A 23,440-nucleotide genomic window follows, 5' to 3' on the forward strand; every position below is an offset into this window, starting at 1 on the left:
CCGTACGCATTGGGCAAGAGCAACAATAGAGACAGTCGTCAAAATTGGAGAAAAAGAAACACCATGTATTGCACTCTTAGACCATGGCTCGGAGATAAACATAATGGCAAGGAGTCTCTATGAAAGTGGCAGATGGCCCATAGATGTTGATCCACATTGGCAAATGAGAGCCGCAAATAACTCTTCTAGAGAGTTATATGCTACATGTCCTAACATGCATGTAATTATTGGAGACATAAAATATAATTTTTACTTTTTTGTTCAAGAATCTTGTAGTTACCCTATCATTCTTGGGCAACCTTACATTTTTTAAGCCCACTTGGAAATGAGAGCTCTTGACGATGGTTCTTCCTATGCTCAAATCCGAAGCAAGGATAATGAACGAGCTCTCCAATTTCTTACTATGTGTGTTAACCATCATCGAAATAGAGACCAATTGTGTGATTATCATGTGCCTCCTAATGCCCGAGAATTCAAGGGTTTTCGGGCTGCACTACTATAAAAGGAGACTATGGCAGTGCGTCATGTAAAAAGATTGAACCTCCTTATGCTACAGAAACTGTCTCTAGCAGATCTCTATGTATATACAGCCAATAATATGGGTTATTATAAGTCTCTTCCAGCCATGACTAAGGCTGAAAGAAAATACTTATATCATGTAAAAAGGGAGCTGAAAACTTATGACACAATGGCTGAAAATGAAGATATTTTGGACATTTTTTTGGAGTGATTACTACTAACACATTGGCTAAAATATATGCGGCTGCTCATACAAAAAATCAGGCTGAAAATTAGTCCATAAAAGTATGTACATTCGATTTTTATCAAACAATTCAAGAATTTGTTAAGCAGAAAGACATTGGTTTACTCAACAAGGTTGAAGCGCAAGTGGAGACAAAATGCAAGACGGTGGATAAGAAAGTCAAGCATGTGGTAGTCCTACTGCCTACTGAAAGTGAAGGGTTGCCTTCCAACATTGGTCATAAGTTCACATTTGAAAGTATAAAAGAGCTCAAAATAGGTGAAAATTATTTCCTTTCATTGGCTAACAAACACTCTTTTATGCAAATGCTAATGAAACATGGAAAAGCTTTTACATTTAAGCCAAGGGAAATAGGTTGTGTGGATCCAAATATTGTGGCTCCTATCGTCATTTTTACGGTCCCACATGTGCATTGGAACCTCAAGCCTATTTCTGTTCCAAGGGTGCATTTTTCCAAATTATTGGAACTTCTAAATGAGAAGGTCAGAATGAAGATTTTAGAACCTTCTTCAACACCTTACTTAAATCGATGGTTTATCGCGCCCAAGAAAAATGGATCTTTATGACTTTATTCAAGATCTACAGCTTGTCAATCATGTCACAATCGGAAATGTTGGTTTCGAGTCCAATTGTTGACGAATTTACTGAAGCTTTTGCAGGTAGAGCAATTTATTCTATGGGTGACCTATATTCAAGTTATGACCAATTTTATCTTTCATTAGAAAACCGAGACATTACCACAATGAAGACACTAGAAAAAGGACCAAATAAAATCATATATTAAATCTTCTTCTAGCATCACTAAAGAGTCAATTTTTAGAGTAGAAGAAGTCCTAGTGGTCGGTCATCTATGTGGCCCCTATGGACGCAAACCTTCACCAATCAAGAGAGATTCCATCAATAGAATGCAAGAAAAATGCACAAATGTTATAGAAGTAAGAAGATTTCTTGGCACATGCATATTATATCTCATATGGATACCACATTTTGCTCATGTAGCCGAAAACCTTTATCAATTATTGAGAAAAGGCCAAAGATTCTCTTGAAGTAATGAACATACTCTCACAATGCGTAAATTAAAGAAACTGTTAATTTCAACCCCTACTCTCAAAAGGGCTGATTATTCAAATGGTCAACCCATCATCCTTAGTGTGGATACAAGTCCCACTGGGGTAGGATGGGCTGTTGGCCAAGAGGATCTTGAAGATAATAGGTATGCAATTCGTTTCGGAGCAAAAATTTTCAATGAACATCAAAGAAGGTATGCACAAGTAAAAAGGGAATTATGGGGAATTGTAATAGCATTAAAGTGTGATCGTGAATACTTTATAGGTGCTTTTGTAGTGGTAGAAACTAATTGTCTTCCACTCTTGGGCATGATTGCCAAATTCTCTACACCCGACATTACTATGCTAAGATGGATTGCATATATTAAATCTCTCAACCCCGAATTAAAGCATATTGCAGGAAAGGCGAATCCAGTTGTTGACATGCTATCATGTGCAAGATATGACAATGAAGAAGAGCTGATGGAAGAAGATGAAGCTGAAGAATCTATACTTGCTAAATTTCATTCCATGGCTGCTGAAAATACCTTTTCAATTACTGCATATACTGGTCTAAAGCTGAAAACAACAAGGTGGTCGACTAGAAGCCATCATGCTCATTGCATTACTCAAGTTCTAGTTCATTTCCTTGAACAAGATTGACTGAAGATTGGCCAGTATTTTAGCATAATGAAGAAGAAGGAGACTTGGATTGATGAGGAGTTCAAGAATATCAAGAGGAAAGCTTATGGCTTTTTTCATAAAGAAGGGCATCTATGGAAGCATGCAAAGAAGAAGAAAGGAGCTCATGTCCAAGTTTTAGGTAACAAAAGATTCCAACAATAGGTAATGAAGGAATATTATGAAAGCTTGTGGGCTGGACATAGAGGCATATGGAGAACCTTTAGTAAAGTCAAAGAAAAATATTGGTGGCAAAACATGTATCGAGACATAGCACATTTTGTTGAAACCTATTATGTGTGTAAGATGTATTCTATGGTAAAGCATTGAGATGGGTTACAACTGACTTATCCCTTGTCTATACACTATAGATGGGTTATTGATCTTGTAACCATGCCTACAAGAATATGAAATATGCAATATTTAGTTCTTACAAGAGAGGATCTAACAAATCAAGTTGAAGGCAAAGCCTTAATAACCAAGACCACTCAAGTTGTTTGTCATTTTTTGCTTGAAGATGTGTTTTGTAGATATTGTTGTGTGGGTAAAGTAACTACAAATAGAGGAGAACTGGATGTTGATGAGGCACGCAAATTCTTTGCTCAATTGGGTATCAAGTTGGCTTTGACATCAGCCTATAAACCTGAAGGCAATGGAAAGAGTGAGAGAGGTCATCAACCTATTCTCAAAGCTCTAGCAAATTCTTGTAGAGGAAAGATCAAAGAATGGCCTAAAATGCTACCTTTTGCATTATGGGATAATTGAACTACTCACAGTTCAGTGACTGGCCATATGCTGGCTGAACTTATGCATGGACAATAACCAGTTATGCCAATTGAAGAATCTATTCTCATAGAGTCTTCTACCTTGGGAGGAAGGCATCAGTAGAGAAGAGTTGCTGACTTTGCGCATTGGCAGTTAGAAAGAATGCCTGAAGATGTTCAATCAGCTATTGAGAAGCTAAAGACAACAAGACTAAAGAACAAAAGAAGATTTGATAAAGCGACATCGACTTCAGCCAAGAGCAATTCAAGAAAACGACTGGGTGCTTGTCTATGACAGCAGCCTAGACAATCAATACAGTGCCTCTAAGAAGATGGTAAAGCGTTGGTTCGGCCCGTATGTGGTAAAGGTCATTTGACATGACAATGCCACATATTCATTAGCTGAATTGGATGCGACTAGCATAAAGATACTCGTAGCTGGAAAAAGAATCAAGCTTTTCAAACGAAGAGAAAGTTCAACATATAAGGTAGAAGACTTGGATATAATTCAGGAGCATGAAGACATAGAGGAAGAAGAAGAGGTAGAAGACGAAGACATTGACATGGCAAAAGATACTTCTTCTAACACTGCAAATCTGTAAGACTTTGGTGCATGCCAGAGGATGTGCAAGTTAGGAGGGGGTGGATGTCATGCTGCAACGCACATACCATGTAAAAAAACCTAGAGTGTGGCTTCCTTTTAGATTTAGAGAGCCAATGCCACTTTAGGCATTAGTGTTAGTGTCCATGGTTCAAAATATTTGATTTTTTCGGTTATCCAATTTTTAATATTCTAGATATTATCTCTTGTAAAAATTCCATAAAACTATAGATAACTTTTAGATTAGGATGATATGTAAAAGAAAGTATTTAGCTTTCAGCCAATTTGAGAGGATTTTATGTAAAAAGAGAGATCGATGAAATCGTACTACGCGCGATCACTGTTTTCAGATAGTGAACAACACTCCAAAGGGAGAGATGAAGAAGGAGTGATCTAGCAAAATTCTCATTACGTGTGCTGGTATTTTACCCCCCTTTTGGAGCCAATGGAAGCATCAAATTGGCGATCTGAGCAGCATAGAGGAAGGTATTATTTTATACACGTTTTTGTCTATTAGAGTCATATCTTCTCATAATGCTGAAAGAAACTGATAGGCTTCATCTCTGTTAGTATTCTTCTTCATTTTCTATTTCTTTTTGGGAGTATTCTTCTACGTCTTCAATTTCTTTGAACCCCTTCTCTTCCATCTACTCCTCTCCTTGAATCTACCTTCACTGTGCTGTCTCTTATCTTCAAGAACTTGGCTTGAAACCTTCAACCCTTCTCTTATCTCTACCATCTCAGGAGTCTAAGCTCTTGAACCCCCATACATTCTTCTCTTGCCAAACCCCTGTGGTGACCTTCAACCCTATGTGTTATGACAGCATGTGGATCATGAGAGGAATCAAGAAATCCTTTGTGAATATCCTTTACCAAATATTAGCAAGGAGTTCAAATAGCATCGAGATATAATGGGTTTCTACATGTAACATTGAAGTCAAACTATGATGGAAAACAAAGAAAAAGATTCTCACCCAATTTAGAAGGTAAGAGAACATTTTATACAAGATTCATAGGGCTAACAACAAAAGGTTCCATATATTTTAGAAAGTTTCAAGACTTGCAAAGGAAGGAACAATAACATGTTGGTATTGTTCAAAGCACCTTTGAAGGAAAGTGGTGTGATTGAAGATGATGAAGGGATTTTAGAGTTTTTGAAGATTTTTTCTTTTATTGATACCATTAGAGAGCTTGCAACTATAGTTGATGCAAATCTAGAGCAAGATAATGAAGTTGTCAACTATGTCCAGTAGTGGACATGTACAATGTGATTGAAGGCTTCAAAGAATACATATATTCCAAAGTGAAGGACCAAAAGTGCATGTTGAGACCAAGTATAAAAGTGCATGTTGAGACCAAGTATAAAACTATCACTAAAAAGGTAAAACCTATTGGTCAATCTCTACCTTCTAATAGTAGAAAGAAAATGGGTCAAACCTCTCAACAACCAAACCTACTAGATCCACAAAGAATTGGGCATACATTTACATCATGGACTTTAAAGGAATCAAAGATTGGATGCAAGGGATATCTTACACTAGAGGAGAAAATTTGCTTCCTATCAAAACATGATAAGGCCTTTGCTTCTCAACCACATGAAATTGGATGTATGGATCCCAATGTTGTTGCTCCAATGGTTATTTTCATTATGACTCATGTACCTTAGAACTTAAGACCTATTTCTATTCCTAAGGCTCACTTATCAAAGTTGATTGAGTTGTTAAATGAAAAGATCAGGATGGGTATTTTTGAGCCCTCTTGTACTCCATATTCAAATAGGTGGTTCACTCTACTAAGGAAGAATGGAGCTTTGAGGTTTATACAGGATATGCAACTAGTGAACAAAGTGGTTGTCAGGAATGTTGGTATAGGTCCAATTGTGAATGACTTTGCATAAATTTTTGTAAGAAGGACAATTTGTTTTATGGGAGTTCTCTTCTTTGGATATGATCAATTTCAATTAGATGTGGATAGCAAGGATTTAACAATTATAAGGACACCTTTGCATTTAATAACAATGTGCACATTACCTCAAGGAGAAACTAGCTTGGTTGCACATATGATGAATGGAATGAACAAAGTCATTCATGACTTCATACCACAAGTTACTATATCTTTTCTTGATGATGTGTCTATAAAAGGGTGCAAAGAAGTGGTCAAGGATGAGACAGTGGATTCAAAGGGGTGTTGCAAGTTTGTTGTAGATCATATTTTTTATTATGAGAAGATCTAATCCATGTTAGAAGAGGTAAATCTTACTCTTTCTTGGTCAAAGTCAATTTTGGGAGTCAAAGAAGTTTTGATTGTGAGGGTCTTATGGTCAAAGGCCTTCTCCAATAAAGGTTGAAGCCATTCAAAAGATGGTGGAGACTTGTACCTCCATAACTAGGGTGAGATGATTCTTGGGTGCATGTGTTTTCTATCTTATTTCAATTCCACACTTTGTACATGTAGTAGATGCACTCTATCAATTGTTGAAAGGAAAGTTCAAAAGTTTCATTAACATGAATTAGATACAAAGGCAATGAGGAAATTGATACATTTGTTGTTATCTACACCCACACTAAGGAAAGTAAATTATAAGTGTGGAAGGCCTATCATTGTTACATTGGATACTATTCCAATAGGGATTGGGTGGGATATTGGACAAGATAATGAATAGAAAAAAAGATATGATATGTAGTTTGGAGCCCATGTCTTAAGTCCTCGACAATGAAATTACCCATAGGTTAAGAGGGAATTATGGGGAGTGGTCATTACATTGAAGTCTAATAAATAATACTTTATTGGTGCATCACTGGTTGCCAAGACAAATTGTCTACCTTTTCTTATGATAATCATTAGTTGCTCAACTACCTTTGCTTAGTATGATCACTGGTTGCTCAACTCCAGATATTTCTATATTGTGATGGATTACTTACATCAACTCCTTGAACCCAAAGTTTTTCCATATTGTAGGTAAAGATAATATAGTTGAAAATATGATATTGAGAGCTAGTTATGAGAATGAAGAAGTCATGGTTGTTGAAGAAGATGATGTCGGTACAAATTTCTACTCCACTTCTTATGTTTAATGAGATCATTGTTGTTGTGCATCTTCTCTTGAATCATTTTCAAAAGACATGTATGATTGTGAGTGGCTACACTTCTTGGTCCCTAATTGAGCACTTTGAGTAAGTAGGAGGGATGGACTGATTAGAATTTCAAGAGATTCCAAAGAAAAGAATACGTATATTTCTTAAAGAAAAAGAATGGCCATCTATGGAAGTATCCAAATCAAAGAAATAGGACTCCAAAGAGGGTAATATGTGATAAGGAGACTCAATAATAAATTATCAAAGAGTTTCATAAGACTTTATGGGCTGGTCATCGAGGTGTGTGGACCACTTTTATGCAGATCAAAGAAGGATATTAGATGAAAGGTATGTATAAAGATGTGTTGTAGTTTGTAGATACCTATGCTACTTGCCAAAAGTATTTCAATGTGTGATATCATGATGGTGTACATCATACCTATCCTTTAGCCCTGCATTAAAGATGGGTGATTGACTTGGTGACTATGCCTATATGGGACTTTGGCAAATGCAATACATTATACTTAGTAGGGAAGATCTAGCAAATGAGGTTGAAGGTTTGGCATTAAGGACAAAGGATACACATGTGGTATGTAAATTTATTTTGAAAGACGTTATTTGCTGCTATGGTTGTGTTGGTAAAATAATGTAAATTGAGGAGAGTTGAATGCAAAAGAAGCTAGGGAAGTTTTCTTGAGGTTGGGCATAAGTCTTGCACTCACTTCAGCATACAAACTTGAAGACAATGGCAAAAGTGAACATGAACAACTACCTATCATCAAAGCTTTAGCAAAGTCATGATAATGTAAGATTCAAGAGTGGCCCATGCCACTTACATATGCTTTATGGGCTGATTGAACTACACATAGTATAGTGACTAGATATATGCCTGTTGAGTTGGTGTATGGCCAAAATCCTCTTATGCATATTGAAGATGTTATTACTACTTGGAGTGTGCTACCTTGGGAGAATGATATAAATTGGGAGGACCTTCTTGCTTTGCAAACTCAATAGCTAGAAAAAGAGGCCTAAAGACATCAAGATTGCAACCATGCGTTTGAAAGATGCTAGGTTGAAGAATAATGATAGATTTGACAAGATACACAGGCTTTGTCCAAAATCTATTGAGAAAGGAGATTCTGTGTTAGTCTATGATAGTAGACTTGACACTCAACATAGTACATCAGAAAGGTTTCTAAGAGATGGTTTGGTCCTTACATTGTGAAGCATGTACATGATAATGTGATGTATTCTTTGTGTGAGCTAGATGGTATAGATTTGAAGATTCCTTTGTAGGAAAGAGGATCAAGAGTTTTAAGTGACGGAATGTAAGTGAACCAATTAAAGAACATGTGCAAGATGAAGAACACATTTATCTTGACTTGGATGATCAAGAGGACGATGAAGATGCAAGGGTGAAAGATGAATATATTATTCCAAATCAAGATTAATTGTGTGGCACATATTGGAGGATGTGTAGGTTCAGAGGAGGGGATGGATGTCCTATTGCTAAGAAGACACAATGTGAAAAATCCTAGATTGCAACATCATCCACCTTTCTTATTAATCTAGAACACAATGTTAGTGAATTTGGGAATCTTTTAAGTCTTATCCCTCATTATTTAGAATATTGAGACTCCAAAAATACATGTTTTAAGTTTTCCAAAGCTACCATCTAACACATAATTGGAAACCTTATAAAAAATGGAATCTAGAGCTATTAAACATTAAATTTGGACCAATGGTGTGAGAGTTATAGCAAAGAGAAAGATTTGACCATGAGTCCTAAACTTTTGAAAAGTTTTCAAAATCACTAATAGTGTATTCTAGAGAGTTAATGTCATATTAGTCATTATTGTTAGTATCCATACTATGGATAGTTAAAAATTATGGGATTTTTGGACAATTTTAGTCGACTTTTGATATTTTGGACATTATTTCTTGTAAATATCCTAAAAAGGTATAGAAAACTTCTAAGATAGGGTCTCATACATAAAGCAAGTTACTTTTTAGCTAGTTTTGAAAATCTCATGCTAAGGGGGTAAAACTTTAAGACACCTGCTCAAGATTCTCCTAGATCACTGCTTTTCCCTCCTCATCATCTGGAGTGCTATTTGCTATCTAAAAACATGCAATCGTTCTCTTCTTCTATGCTTTTTTACCAGTGCAGTAACAACATCCTTAACATGCCTCCACTTTATTTTAAGCCATATCTCTATAATCCAATTCTCTAACAAATCATCAAGCTTCTCTTGAAGCTTAGGATTTGTTGCTTGTAAAAACAATTGAATTCTTTTACTTTCAAGAGCCACTGTTTTGCAAATTCTCTTAGTAACTTTGTAGAGCCACAAGACTCTTATTGGGTTTTAGAACCCACTCTTGGAAAGTCTTGTGGGTAATCAATGTGGTGTCTTAAATGTAAAACTGGTGTCTTGCAAGTAATCAAACTAGTATCTTCAATGAAAAAATTCATGGAGTATCTTTTTGAAAGCTACCCAATCAGCATCCTGCATATATAATTCAGTAACTTGGGCTTTCAATTAATGTACAATGACATGTACAAAATATCGGCTCCATGGAAGTCAAGCCACCCCAAAGAACTCCATCTTTTAAGCATAGGTATGTAGATATATAAATGCATTCTTGTCATTAAATAACTTTATCTCATGGTCTAATCCCTGCAAAGCATTCATCATAATAGTTTCTATTTAAGTAGAAGTCTGCATCACCTCTTGCTATTGTTGTACTTGCGTAAGCATGTTCATATTTTGCACTAACTACTACAAAATATCACTAGAAATTTTGCTTGAAGGTTCTCCCATCTTGCCTTTTCTTTCAATGACCTTTCATGTTAGGTTTACCAACAGATCTGAGGGGTTTTAGTAGAAAGATCATATCCACTAGGGATTAGAGAGAGAAGGAAGTAGAGAATATGAGATAGAAAAGAAGAAAAATAATAGGAAGGAGATTCAAATGAATTCCAAGAATGCTTGAATTCAAGTTCTCTTCAAGACATATCCATACATCATGAATCAATCTTTTTTGCCAAGTCTTCAAAACTCCTTATAAAAGACAAAGACAAAGTTCAATGATTTAAACTTTGCATATATTGCATGTAAACTTTGTTGTACATCCAAGACGAAGAGTCTAAACAATCCAAAAATCAATTGGTTTGGATGATTTCTTGGTAGGGGAAGCTAAGTACTTCTCTTGGGAGTACTATGTATTGATACAACCTAAGAAGGTTAAAAAAATCCTTGTATGGGACTCCAAACAAATCATTTGATGGCTAAACTCCAAGATAAATGGTTATTCAACTATCTAAACAATGTATCTTACTACTCCAAATTGATCTCCAAGCATTAGATCTCTTGGAGCACCTTGTAGAAGTCTTGATTCACTTATGGCAGCTTATTGCCTTGTTTCACATAGTTAATGACTACTTATAATATGTTAGCTATATATAGTCTGTCTATATATAGCGCCCCAGTCCCCTCTATATATTCCTATCATGTGTGTTCTGTTGACACACTTCTAGGGTTCCACTTTTGGTGTCTCATATCTCTCTTCTCTCCTCTCCACTCTTCCTTTCGTCTCTCATCTTCCTTGCAGTTTTCAACATGGTATCAAAGCGCACAGATTCGCCCGAGCTGCTGGAGGAGAAGGAATGGGTCCTCTCCATCAAGGGCATGCTCGACGCCTGCTTGTGCGGCCGTGGGATCTTCAATATGTTGCTTCACATCCTTTCTTCTTGCCGCACTCTGTTTTACCTGAGTAGGATCGTGTTCCGGTGCTGATTGTTGCCGTTCGAGGTGTGTATCGATCGAGACAGCATTGTCTGCCGCACTCAGTTTTCCTTGGATTAGGATCGCGTTCCTGGTGTGGATTGTTATTGCCGTATAACTTGTATATCAACCGAGACAGCATCCTTTTGCAGCCAGTTGCTGCAGCAGCAGCAGTAGCTTAATGTCAGTGCTGGGAAACGGCCTGTGACGCAGCCGCTGGCTTGTGCTGGTGGCGTCGTTCTAGCAGTTGCTGCAGCAACAGCAGTAGCTTAATGTCGATGCTAGGCAGCGGCCTGTGGCGCAGCCGCTGGCTTGTGCTGGTGGCGTCGTTCTGGATCCAGGCATGTGCAGGGATTGGATATGCATTCGGGAGCTACTCTCCACTGATCAAGAGCTTGCTGGGCTACAACCAGCAGCAGATCAACATCCTGGGCAACGCCAAGGACATCAACGATGCGATGGGCCTCATCTCCGGAAGCCTTTGCGAGATCCTCCCTACATGGGGATTGCTTCTGATCGGCGCCCTTCAGAATCTCATGGGTTATGGTTGGCTTTGGCTCATCGTAACGAATAGGGTTGGTACGGTCTTCTTCCTTTTGTTGTTCTTCTGTTCTGCAGAAGCACTCAAAGGAGATGTGTTTATGGCGCTGATGCTCTCTTTTCTGCTTTACAGCAAGCGTCTCTTTCTTCCCATGAGTGGATGTGTGATTTCTGGTTTCTGATTTGTCTTTTCCTGATCCTATGTTCTGGCTAACTGTATATCCCAAGCTGTCTGTTTGGTGGTCTCCCAAGGAACGCAGTGTATTCTAGAGTATTGATCAAGAGAGTTTGATTTCGATGTTTCATCTGAGTAAATGATGGGGGGACTCTTGATGATTGCTGTCCTTCGACCATCATCGGTCTCTTGAGGCAAAGCCAAACATTGTGTATTATGCCCTTTCACATCTGCTCAGTTATCCAACTGTAAACCCATTCTTGTGTCCGGAGCATCAAACCAGCAGAGGAGCTTGCACAGCAAGTTTCTCATCAAAACCAACAATTTGGATCAAAGTCACAGTGTTCACCTACCTAATCGCCTGCTGTAAATATTATTTATTATACACACATTAAGCTGCATGTTTGTTTCTAGAACAGTTGCATGGTAATTTTCCCAGCCAAGATAGATATCTGTTGTGCAGGTGACAATTTTAAAATTTGTTTGAATGCTTACAAGCAAGCAATTCTTGTGTGCAGAGACTATCCCTGGTTATAGAGCAAAATAATATACCTACAAACATCAACATTACTTTTGGATGTTGATATTGCCATGCTTCATGATGATCGTCCTCGTTTGTTATTCCAATTGATGAGGGTCTATATTCCAGCTGATGACACATTATTTTGTTTATATTCTTTCAAACTCTAGCTGATGAGCGTCTATATTCTAACTGATGATAAATTATTTTATTTATATTCTGTTCATGGGGCCCCACATGTGTTATGTTATCTATAGAGCGGCGTCGCGAACCGTCTCTATAGACCTTGTGTTGTTCAAATGTCACTGCAATGTTTTTCTTTAAGTTTTGATGTGACAGATATACTGCTTACATCCCAAGTTCAGTTGAATGAATTTCTTGAAGATTTTATCTTTCGCAGTGATGTCGCTTATTCTTATTTTACATGTTGTATATTTAGGAGTGAAAAAGCTCTTTTGATGCCTCTGAATAGGCTGTTGTAATCCAGGAGTGATGTAGCTCCTGAGTGATATAGCTCCTTCTCCATTGATGTTTGATGCCTATGAATAGGCTCTTGTAAGTTCAACTTTGTAATTTTATATTTTGAATATTAATATAACGGTAGGTCTATATAGAGTTGTGGGTTTTTCCCTTGAGCTCCCAAGGGTTTTTTCATCCATAGTAAGGGACCTTTATTTGAGCGGGGGTGTTAGCTATATATAATCTGTCTATATATAGCGCCCCAGGTCCTCTCTACATATTCCTATCATATGTGCTCAGTTGACACACTTCTGAGGTTCCACTTCCGGTGTCTCATATCTTTCTTCTCTCCTCTCTTCCTTTCGTCTCTCGTCTTCCTCGCAATTTCCAACATAATAGTCATCTAACAAGAACTTTCATGTATTCAAACTTTTCTTTCATGATTGGAAATGGTTTTCCCTAGGGTATGAGATCAAGATTCCAATGATAGAATGCTTTCCGAGCTTCAAGATTGAACCCCAAACTTGTGTTATGGCTGCTTTTAGCCATGTTTTTCTTGTTCACAATAGTTGATTTCAATCTATATAAAAACTCTCTTACCCTCTCCAAAAGCATGCTCCAGGTAGTCTCATCCTTTCCTTCTTGTGAGAGATCTTTCTCCTTATCTCACATTAGCCTTGCATGAGCTCTTCCTCTCCATCCAAGCGTCAAGCCAAGCAAACCCCCCTCATCTTGTTTGTGCCAATTTTGGTTGAAAATAGCCTCCTTTTTGTCATGCTTTTCTTCTTCTTAATTCATATCAAGACTTGCCAGACTTTCATATGTTTTAGTAGAGATAAGTCATGTCTACCTCTAAGGTAGCTGACTTTTATCATTTTCACACCATAGGCTAAAGTTAGCATGACAACGAATGAATAGTAGTGAGTCCATGATGCGCCCACCAGGCCATTGCAAACACCAATGAATATGCAAGGTTGCGGAGGAGATGATGCTTATGAGGGTGGGAAGAGGATAGAAGGAATGAGGGCCAAGGGGGGAGATGAAAGAGGGTGTTGATAGTGGAAAGAGGGAGTTGGAGGGTGGGGGGGAGGTGTGGGGGGAAGAGAGAAGAAGAGGAGGTAGAGAGGAAGAGAGCGGTGAACAGGGGACAACAAGGGTGGGTGGCGGCAGGGAGCAGGCTGGGTAGAGAGAAGAGAAGGGCAGGGGTGGAAGGGGCTACGTAGAGGGGGGAAAAGGATGATAGAGGACGAAGGGGTGGGAAGAAGGGAGGAGAAGAGGAGGAGCATAGAAGGGGGGAAGAAGCAGGAAAGAAGAAGAAGAAGAAGAAGAAAGAGAAGGCAGGGACAGAGGGACATGTATGTAAGAAGGGGAGGCGTAGTTTTTCTTAAAACGAAATAAAGGCCCTCGGTCTCACTCACGAGTGCGGGTTGTGGTAAAATAAATTTGTGTTCTTGGGAGGGCATGGAAAGGGGAAGAGCATCGGCGGGTTGGACATGATATTACTGTTAGATATGATCAATGCCCCACCCTCATTAGGTGCTACCAATGATCCATGGTGCTCAAAGTTGTAAGGTCCCCATTATGAGGAGAAGCCAAGTGTGAGCCCGGACATTGGTGGAGTCCTGACTTGTATATCAGATGAGGTCTATGTGACCGGATGGCAAAAATGTGACCATTGTGGGTCTAATCTTTGGGTTAGACAGAGTGGTTAAGCTGGTAGCAACTCGAGGCGCATTGCATCGAGTTGCGGTGGGGTTTGGGGGCAGCGCCCCCGGCCCGATGGTAAAGGGAATATTCCCTGGCCGACTAGTAGAGGCTCATATGGTAGGTCGGTCAGCAGGCCGACCTAACGACCTTCGCGGGCTATAAAAGCTAAACCCCTTCGCAGCCATCACTCACTTATCTTTCACCCAGTCAGAGTTGTTGTTCCAGCTAGCCTTAAGCTCTTCACCTATCTTCTGTCTAGATCGCCATCTAAGCTTCACACAGTGAAAGTGCACGGGTGGACAGAGCCATCTTTGTATCAGTTGTTTGAAGTTAAAGAATTTACTGATTCTCCTCTTATCTGTTGTGTACTCTCTATCTCTTTCTCAGATTCTGTTCGTTGCGCCGTGTAATATTTTACATGGTATCAGAGCCCAGGGGGCTCTAGAGATCGGAGAGCGTGCAAGAGGTAAAGGCTTCAACAGCAAAGAGAAACGATGTCGACTCCGGGAAGCAGTTCTGGCGCATCAGGAAGCGGTGCAGGAGGTGGTGCTGCTGTACCGGCTATTCAAACACTGAGGATTCGTCCACCAACCTTCAGCGAAGGCAAGTTAGATGGTACAAACTACACCTTGTGGAAGTTCAAAATTACAACTATCCTTGATTCTTATGAGCTTCTGGAGACTGTGCTGGGAACTGACGCAGAACCACAGCCTACCCCCGACCCATCAAATCCTAGTGTGATGATTCCTCCGAATGCAGATCTTCTACGAGCTTGGAAATGAAGGAATGCAGATGCATTGTGTGCCTTAGTTACAAGCTATTCTGACAGTGTTTTGACTCTGATTCAGCATACAACCAAAGCGTCAGAGGCTTGGAATGTACTAAGGAGTCAGTATGAAACACGAAACCAAACAAGGATTCAAAACTTGGAGAATCAACTAGCAGCGGAGAAGTTTGCTAAAGGAGAGACAGTTGAAGCATTCATCACTCGGATTAAGAATCTGCGCGACCAGATGGCTGGCGCTGGGATACAAAAGACTAGCGAAGAGCTAGCTCGGAGGTGTCTTCGGATTTGTCCACAAAAGTTTGATGGACTAGTAACTGCCCTTAATACTCAGGTGAGACCTTAAGCTTTGACTTTTGAGGAGTTTTGTGCATTATTAATGGAGGAGGAGTTGAGGCTGAAAGCCCGAGAAGGAAGCAACAATGGAGATGCTGCATTCTCTGCCAATGCAAAAGGCAAAGGTGTTTCCTCCACCAAAAATGATGGTGACAAAAAGAAGAAGGGCGGCAAGAAGTTTCAAGGAGAGTGCTTCTACTGTAAGAAGAAAGGACATGCAATTGCAGATTGTCGTGTCAAGAAGGCAGATGAAAAGAATGGTACCCTTAAAAGTAAAGGAAAAGAGACAGCCAATACGGCTGAAGCAGAGTTGGAATTATTCATGGCGACCATTGAGGAAGTGTGCTCCTCGGCGCAAGAAGAATCTACCACTGACTCTTGGGTGTTGGATAGTGGGGCCTCCCGTCACATGACCAACAAGAAAGGTCTATACAGTTCTATGCAGCCTCTACAAGAATCCATCACTGTGACGGTTGGAAATGATGCTAAATGCCCTGCTACGGGCACAGGTACTATTTCTTTTGTTGCTGCAAATGGTGAAGTCAAAAAGCTTTCAAATGTGTTGTATGTTCCCGAAATCAGAAGAAATCTCTTATGAGTTGCTGTCATAACTGATCTTGGTCATGAAGTGAGGTTCAAGAAGACAGGTGCAGAAATTATTGATAGTGCTGGTACAATTGTTGGCAAAGGAGAAAGGAGGAACAACCTGTATGAGCTAAGTGCTCTTACAGCCACCGCTGGAGTGGGCACAAGTAAGCTTTGGCATGAAAGGTTTGGACACATCGGATTTGCAGTATTGAAGGAGATGCAAAAGCAACGTATGGTTGCTCATCTACCTACAATAACTGAATTGAAGGAACCATGTGAAGCTTGTATGATGGGCAAGCAACAGAGAAAGGCATTTCCACAAGAAAGCAAGAATAGAGCACAGGCTCCTCTAGAGTTGGTGCATGCTGACTTGTGTGGTAAGATGCCTACACAGGCCTTGGGGGGATCTTCTTATTTTTTGTTGATTGTCGACGACTACAGTAGGAAGATGTGGGTGTACTTGCTTCGTGATAAGGCTCAAGCTTTTGTAAGTTTAAAGAATGGCTAATACTTGTTGAGAATGAAACAGGGAAAAGTGTGAAGAAATTTAGAACAGATGGTGGTGGTGAGTTCAACTCAAAGGAGTTTGAAGGCTTTTGCAAGAGCAAAGGGATCAAGCGTCAATTGACGACGCCTCACACACCTCAGCAGAACGGTGTTGTGGAACGTAGGAATCGCACCATTGTGGAGATGGCAAGATGCATGCTAAAGGGCAAGGGATTGCCTAACCATTTTTGGGCTGAAGCTGTTAATACTGCAGTCTACATTCTAAATCGGAGCTATACAAAGGCTCTCAAGGGAAAAACACCTCATGAGGCTTACACTGGTAAGAAACCATTTGTTTCACATTTCAGAATTTTTGGATGTGAATGTTATGCACATGTTCCAGATGAGAAGAGAAACAAGTTACAATCAAAAAGCAAAAAATGTATCTTCTTGGGTTATAGTGATGAGCAGAAGGCTTACAAATTATATGACCAAGAGGCAAAGAAGATCATCGCGAGCCGTGATGTGGTGTTCAAGGAGGAGCCGCATACAGTGGAGGAGGAGAAGGCAAGTTCTTCCACTTTATCATCAAGCGAAGAAGTAGTCCACTATGAACCTGTCCCGAGAGCTATCCCTATCCTTAAGGAGGAGGAAGCATCATCTTCAGATGATGAGGAAAAAGTTTACCAACCTGACATCACCCCACCGGAAAAGCCATTGCCGCGCTGGGTGAAGCAGCTCTATGACCACAATAATCCTATGCCTGCATCTGTTGAGGAGAAGGCAGACGGACCAAGGAGGTCTCAGAGAATAGAGGAGCAAAGGAGGGCTTCTGCTCACATAGTCAATATGGCCTTGATGGTTGAGATTATGAGAGAAGTAAAGGAGCCAACTGACTTAGAAGAAGCACTTGCAGATCCATCATGGAAGGCTGCTATGCAGGCGGAGTATGACAGCATAATGAAGAATGACACTTGGGAGCTAGTGGATCGACCAGCAAAGCGGAAGGTTATTGGCACCAAGTGGATCTGGAAGGTAAAGTACAAGGCTAATGGTACCTTAGAAAAGTACAAAGCTAGACTGGTTGCCCAAGGATTTTCACAAGTTGAAGGGTTTGATTTTCAAGAGTCATTTGCCCCAACTGCCAGAATGACCACTATTCGCACGGTACTTGCAGTGGCTGCCCACAAGAAGTGGCCAGTGTACCAAATGGATGTTAAGTCAACGTTCTTAAATGGTGACCTCAAGGAGGAGGTGTACGTGGCTCAGCCACCAGGGTTTGAGGCCCCCCATTCTGAGAACAAAGTGTGTAAACTGAAGAAGGCATTGTATGGGCTGAAACAAGCCCCCAGAGCATGGTACCAGCGGATAGATATGTTCTTTTTAAACCTAAACTTCAAAAGATGTGCCTCAGATGCTAACTTGTATGTTTACAGGGATGGTAAAAAGTCTATAGTGATTGTCCTATATGTGGACGACCTTCTTATTACAGGTGACTATGAAGATATGATCAACCAAACTCGAAAGGCTTTGAGTTCTGAGTTTGAAATGACAGACTTGGGCTTGCTGCACTATTGTTTGGGGATTGAAGTCTGGCAAGAGCCAGGAAATATCTTCATCTCTCAGAAGAAGTATGCATGGGAGATCTTGAAGGCATTTGGCATGACCGAGTGCAAGGAGATAGCTACACCTATGGAGGTGAATGTAAAGTTATCCGTTGAGGATACATCAGCACTAGCAGACATTGGGAGGTATAGGAGGTTGGTCGGCAGACGTCTGATCTACTTGTGTAACACCAGACCAGATATCAGTTTTGCTGTTGGTGTTTTGAGCAGGTTCTCAAACAAACCTCATGAGAGTCATTGGAAGGCTGGGATGCGGGTGCTCAGATACTTGAAGAAAACTCTTGACTATGGTATCACATACAGTTTCGGAACTTCTCTTGTGGGGAACTGTGACTCAGATTGGGCAGGAGACATTGATTCCAGGAAGTCAATTTCTGGTTATTGTTTCTCTTTGGGTTCAGAAATTTTCTCTTGGATTAGTAAGAAGCAACCAACAATGGCATTGTCTTCTACCGAAGCAGAGTACAAGGCAGCTTGTTTTGTTGCATGTGAGGCCGTATGGTTGAGAAGGATTCTATGGCATATGGGAGTGCAGGATGAAGAACCAACTGTGCTGAGATGTGACAATCAGAGTTGCATCGCCATTGCCAAAAATCCAGTGTTTCATGCACGCACCAAACATATAGAGATCCAGTATCACTATGTGCGTGATTTGATGGAGGATGGGATAGTGGAATTGGTCTACTGTCCAACAGAGGAGAATGGAGCAGATATCTTCACCAAAGCACTTACGAAGGATTTGCTTCAAGTTCATCTTCAGAGACTCGGCATTGGGCCAAGGAGATAGTTCACCTATAGGTGGACATTGAGGGGGGGTGTTAGATATGATCAATGCCCCACCCTCATTAGGTGCTACCAATGATCCATGGTGCTCAAAGTTGTAAGGCCCCCATTATGAGGAGAAGCCAAGTGTGAGCCCGGACATTGGTGGAGTCCTGACTTGTATATCAGATGAGGTCTATGTGACCGGATGGCAAAAATGTGACCATTGTGGGTCTAATCTTTGGGTTAGACAGAGTGGTTAAGCTGGTAGCAACTCGAGGCGCATTGCATCGAGTTGCGGTGTAAGGGAGTTAAAAGGGGCCCCTATTGTGGGGTCCGGGGGCCGCGGAAGCGGCCCCTGGCTGGGGGGTCCCAGGGGGGCCAGCGGCCCCCCTGGCGGGGGTCCGGGGGCAGCGCCCCCGGCCCGATGGTAAAGGGAATATTCCCTGGCCGACTAGTGGAGGTTCATATGGTAGGTCGGTCAGCAGGCCGACCTAACGACCTTTGCGGGCTATAAAAGCTAAACCCCTTCGCAGCCATCACTCACTCATCTTTCACCCAGTCAGAGTTGTTGTTCCAGCTAGCCTTAAGCTCTTCACCTATCTTTTGTCTAGATCGCCATCTAAGCTTCACACAGTGGAAGTGCACGGGTGGACAGAGCCATCTTTGTATCAGTTGTTTGAAGTTAAAGAATTTACTGATTCTCCTCTTATCTGTTGTGTACTCTCTATCTCTTTCTCATATTCTGTTCGCTGCACCGTGTAATATTTTACAATTACGGAACCAAGGGCATGCATTTCAAGGTAAAAATCTGGCATTCGTGTTTGCTCGAACATGCAGAGGCAACAAGACCAAAAAGTCATGAAAAATTTAATTTGAAAAGATATGGGCATTGGATTGAGATGGGAGAAAAAGGAAAAGTAGACATGACAATGGAGAAAATGGGATAGATAGCAAGAGCAATGCATCTAACAGAAAAAAAGAGGTGTTCACCTGGAAATTTGTAAAAAATGCACTCAAAAACATGATAAAGAATCAATAATGGAAAATTCATTTGCTCAAATGGAGTGTAGTAAAAAGGAAAAATGACTAGTTTGACAATATGGATATGGCTATCAAATCAAAACATAGGTTTGATGAGAAATAGGAGTGTTCCCATGAAACTATAGAAAAAATGTTTATGAAAAGAAAATTAGAAATTAATTCAAGAAGATCTACTAGTCGAAAAAGAGTGCGACAAAAAGAAAAAGTGTTAGATGAGAGGTGTATGATAGGGCTATCATGTCAAAATATAGTTTGATGGCAAGAGAGCATGTTCACATGGAAGAAAATGATAAAAATATGTATGAAAACACAATAAAAATTTAATAGCATGAGATGCATGTGCCAAAACAAAGGGGAGAAAAAAACAAAAATGACTAATTGGGTGCACTACTCAAAGCTATCCAAGCAACACACTATTCCGATGCAAAAAAAACATGTTTACATGAAAACGTTATAAGAAACACGTAAGAAAATACTTGTAAGTATACAAAATTAAATTATAGGTAATCCACACATTGAAATGAAAAGCGTTAAAAAGAAAAAATATCCAAGGGAAGAGAAGAATCGGGATTGTAAGGTTAGGTCACTAGAAAGGCATTTTCATATGAAAACATGTCCAGCTTATATAAAATCCTTCAAAAATTGATAAGTAAGGAACCGTTGCTCAAAACAGAGGGTAGTAAAAAGAAATTGATTTGGGTTAAAAAGGGAAAATAGCATTGTAAGGTCAGATTTCAGTACAGTATTCATGTGGAAGAATGGACACAAGAGAGAAAGGGCTCAATGGGCAAAAAACGACCCTAGATATGAGGTGGAATAGGACAATTGCATGGGGAAGGACCCCAACAAGGCATAAAGAAGATATTACATCATTTAAAGATCAAATAGTGACGTTTTTATGATTGTATGCAGATAAGACGTGTAGGGACACGTCTCCACACTTAAATCTTAATGGATCGATTTGTCAACTTAGTAGGGACCATGCACTTAACTATAAACCAAACCCTTGCGTCCCCACACTTAGAACATAACATACATATACAAATGTAAGAAGTAGAGTTAGAAACACTTCTCCCATTTAGATGGTAAAGTTGGACCATCATCAATTTATGAAGGGTCAAAGTTAGCCTACAGGAGGTACCACATCTTGTTACAGCACCCATCCAACATAGCAAGAACCATACAACAAAACCCAAGAAGGTGGCATTTTTTATGAAGAGTCATTAAGTTATCAATTACAAAGAATACAACACTTAGCTCAATATGCACTCATGTGAGAATGATAGATTAGTCTCTTGCCCCATGGTTCATATCACTAGACAAGGAAATAATAGAATCCATATCTCATACTTGGTTGAGAAATCAACAAGAGGAGTGGTGTAGAGGGAGTATGCCAGTGTGTATAGTTGATGATACATTAGTGTGTCCCAACCTAGTTGGTATAGGTAGGAGAAGGCAGGCTAGGGAACCATGTAGTGTAGTGTATAGAGTAGAATGACCCTATGGTGATGGCAGAGGCCCATCCTATGTCTGTAGAGGAAAATGAGAATGTATCTAAACATGTGATGTTGTAACATCCCTTATTCCTCAGCTCTCTATTAAATGAAGGAAGAACTTATCACTTACCCCACTCTTTGTCTTCTGCTCTGTTGATGAATACAAAGGGTAGCCCATACTTACATCCCCATCTAGTTAGGATAAAAGCTCACATCACTAAAGGGGTTATTGATGATGATCGGCTTTGTCTTTTCAATAATGTCAAATAATAAGGGCTGATGAAGAGGCATACCCACGAAGGTAGCTAGCAGATTAGGGACTTGAATCTCATGTAGAAGAGGTCATCTATTATAGGGGTCAGACACACTGTCAAAGCACACAACATAATGTACCAAGGGAGGTGGCTTTGAAACTATATCCTCAAGATTTCAACTGAGGAGTCAATTGTTTTTGGACTCTGGGATGTTTACACTTTTTCCATAGCTATCTTCTTGTCCAAGGGTGTTTGCTACCTTTTCATAGAGTGAGGCTTGTTATGACAAGAAATTTCTTTTTTTGGTTTCGTAACATTTATTTATTTATATTCTATGTGTGTGCGTGTGTGTGTTCTCTTTTTCTTTTTTTCTCTTACTCTTGAGGATGTTTCCATATTTTCTTAAAGAGAAAGTACGCGTGATAGGAATTGAAGTCCTCTTTCCTAATGATATATATATATTTTCTCTTTCTTTAAGCAAATGGTAGAAACACCATATATCATAACAATCTGATTCATATCTATTGGATCAAATAGGAAGGTAATAGAATAGGGGTGAGAGGTGGAGATGAGGAACCAGAAGAACATTGCCACTTCCTCAGGATGAGAATGATATATATCAACAATAGCATGAAGAGTAGTAAGGAGCAATGCACAAGAGAGAAAGGAATTGTCGACTAGGATTGTTAGAATCCCCAGGGAGAGAAATACTTCTTCAAGTGGTACCCATTCATCAAGAAGGGATCATTGGAGGTATCGATGGCTTGCACTTTGACAAAGCTATTAGGGTTGACATTGAGTATCTTGTAGGGGCCCATCCAACGCTATTGGAACTTTCTTGAAAACTTGCCAAAGCATGAATCATAGACGAGGACTAGGTTACCTTCATTGAACTCTTTGTGCTTGATGAAGCTGTCATGGTAAACCTTTTATTGAGCTTGTGTGGCTTTCATACACTATAAAGGCCATCATGGGAGTCTTGTCCAGACATTCCAAGTGCAAGAGGTATTCTTGTAGGGACTTTTCATCTCCAAGCCACTCCTCGATGGCTACTCATAAAGAGAGTAGTTCTTTCTCAACATGAAAGATAGCTTTTGTACCATATACCAACTGGAAATATGTTTATATTTGAGCAATATTATGTGAGGTTTTGTATGCCCAAAGGGCCTCTATAAGTTGATTGTCCTAGTCAAATGATGTATAGTAATTGCTCTAGTTAGGAACAAATAAATAATGTGATTAGTAACTTTGACTTGGCCATTGGCTCTAGGATAGTATGGTGTGCACTTGCAGTGGTAGATCTTGTAGATCTTTGTTAACTCTTCCTTGATTTTGTTTAGAAAGTGAATACCCTTGTTAGTTCTAAGGAACTACCAAAGTGTGTGATAACATTCTCGTAACATGAATAGAGCCACATTGTTACTGTCATCTCACTTGATATCTTTGGCTTCATACCACCTCGTCACATAGTGTACCTACCAATATGTACATATTCTGCTTCCTTCTAGTTAGAGGGTCAATTAGGCCCATGAAGTTGATACCCCACTTCTTGAATAGCTTTAGGAGAAGAATGGGCCGTAGTGGCATGACACTAGATTTGGTAGACTTCCCCATTTGTTGACATGCATTACAATGTTTCCAATAATCATAGGCATCCTTCTAGAGTGCAAGCCACAAGTAACCTCTGAGCAAATCCTTCCTAGCTATCACTTCTCCTGCAAAGTATCTGCCACATGGACCATCATGGCATGCTTTTAACAATATTTCGATCTCATATCCTATAGCATATCTTTGTAGCACTTTATCTTTGTGTCATTTATACAATGTGCTACCTAGCAAAGTGTAGGGAGTTGATTCCAACAAAAGATTATTCTTTCCTCTATTAGAGATGCCAATAGGATATTATTGTATAACTAGGAGTTTGGCAATATCAGCATACCATGGGATTAC

At 39.8% G+C, this 23,440-nt stretch overlaps 1 protein-coding gene and 1 pseudogene across 1 annotated transcript; both read left to right on the forward strand.

Annotated features, from left to right (window-relative positions):
* The first annotated feature begins 7,808 nt into the window (after positions 1-7,808).
* Positions 7,809-8,380, forward strand: LOC148022638 (uncharacterized; annotated as a pseudogene).
* Positions 8,381-10,458: 2,078 nt separating this feature from the next.
* Positions 10,459-11,921, forward strand: LOC148022639 (protein NUCLEAR FUSION DEFECTIVE 4-like). The gene is made up of 2 exons (XM_087695102.1): positions 10,459-11,293; positions 11,388-11,921. The coding sequence occupies exons 1-2, from the start codon at positions 10,987-10,989 to the stop codon at positions 11,408-11,410; spliced, it is 330 nt and encodes a 109-aa protein (XP_087551228.1). The 5' UTR covers positions 10,459-10,986; the 3' UTR covers positions 11,411-11,921.
* The last annotated feature ends 11,519 nt before the right edge of the window (positions 11,922-23,440 follow it).

This window comes from Lygodium microphyllum, chromosome 16 (genome assembly GCF_053477565.2).
Source record: "Lygodium microphyllum isolate KBCC chromosome 16, Lygodium_microphyllum_v1.1.10, whole genome shotgun sequence".
Classification (NCBI taxonomy): Eukaryota; Viridiplantae; Streptophyta; class Polypodiopsida; order Schizaeales; family Lygodiaceae; genus Lygodium; species Lygodium microphyllum.

Coding starts and splice junctions, on each gene's coding strand:
- LOC148022639 (XM_087695102.1), top strand. CDS start 10,987: ATGTCGATGCTAGGCAGCGGCCTGTGGCGCAGCCGCTGGCTTGTGCTG. Junction 11,294..11,387: donor CATCGTAACGAATAGGGTTG/GTACGGTCTTCT, acceptor TCTGCTTTACAG/CAAGCGTCTCTTTCTTCCCA.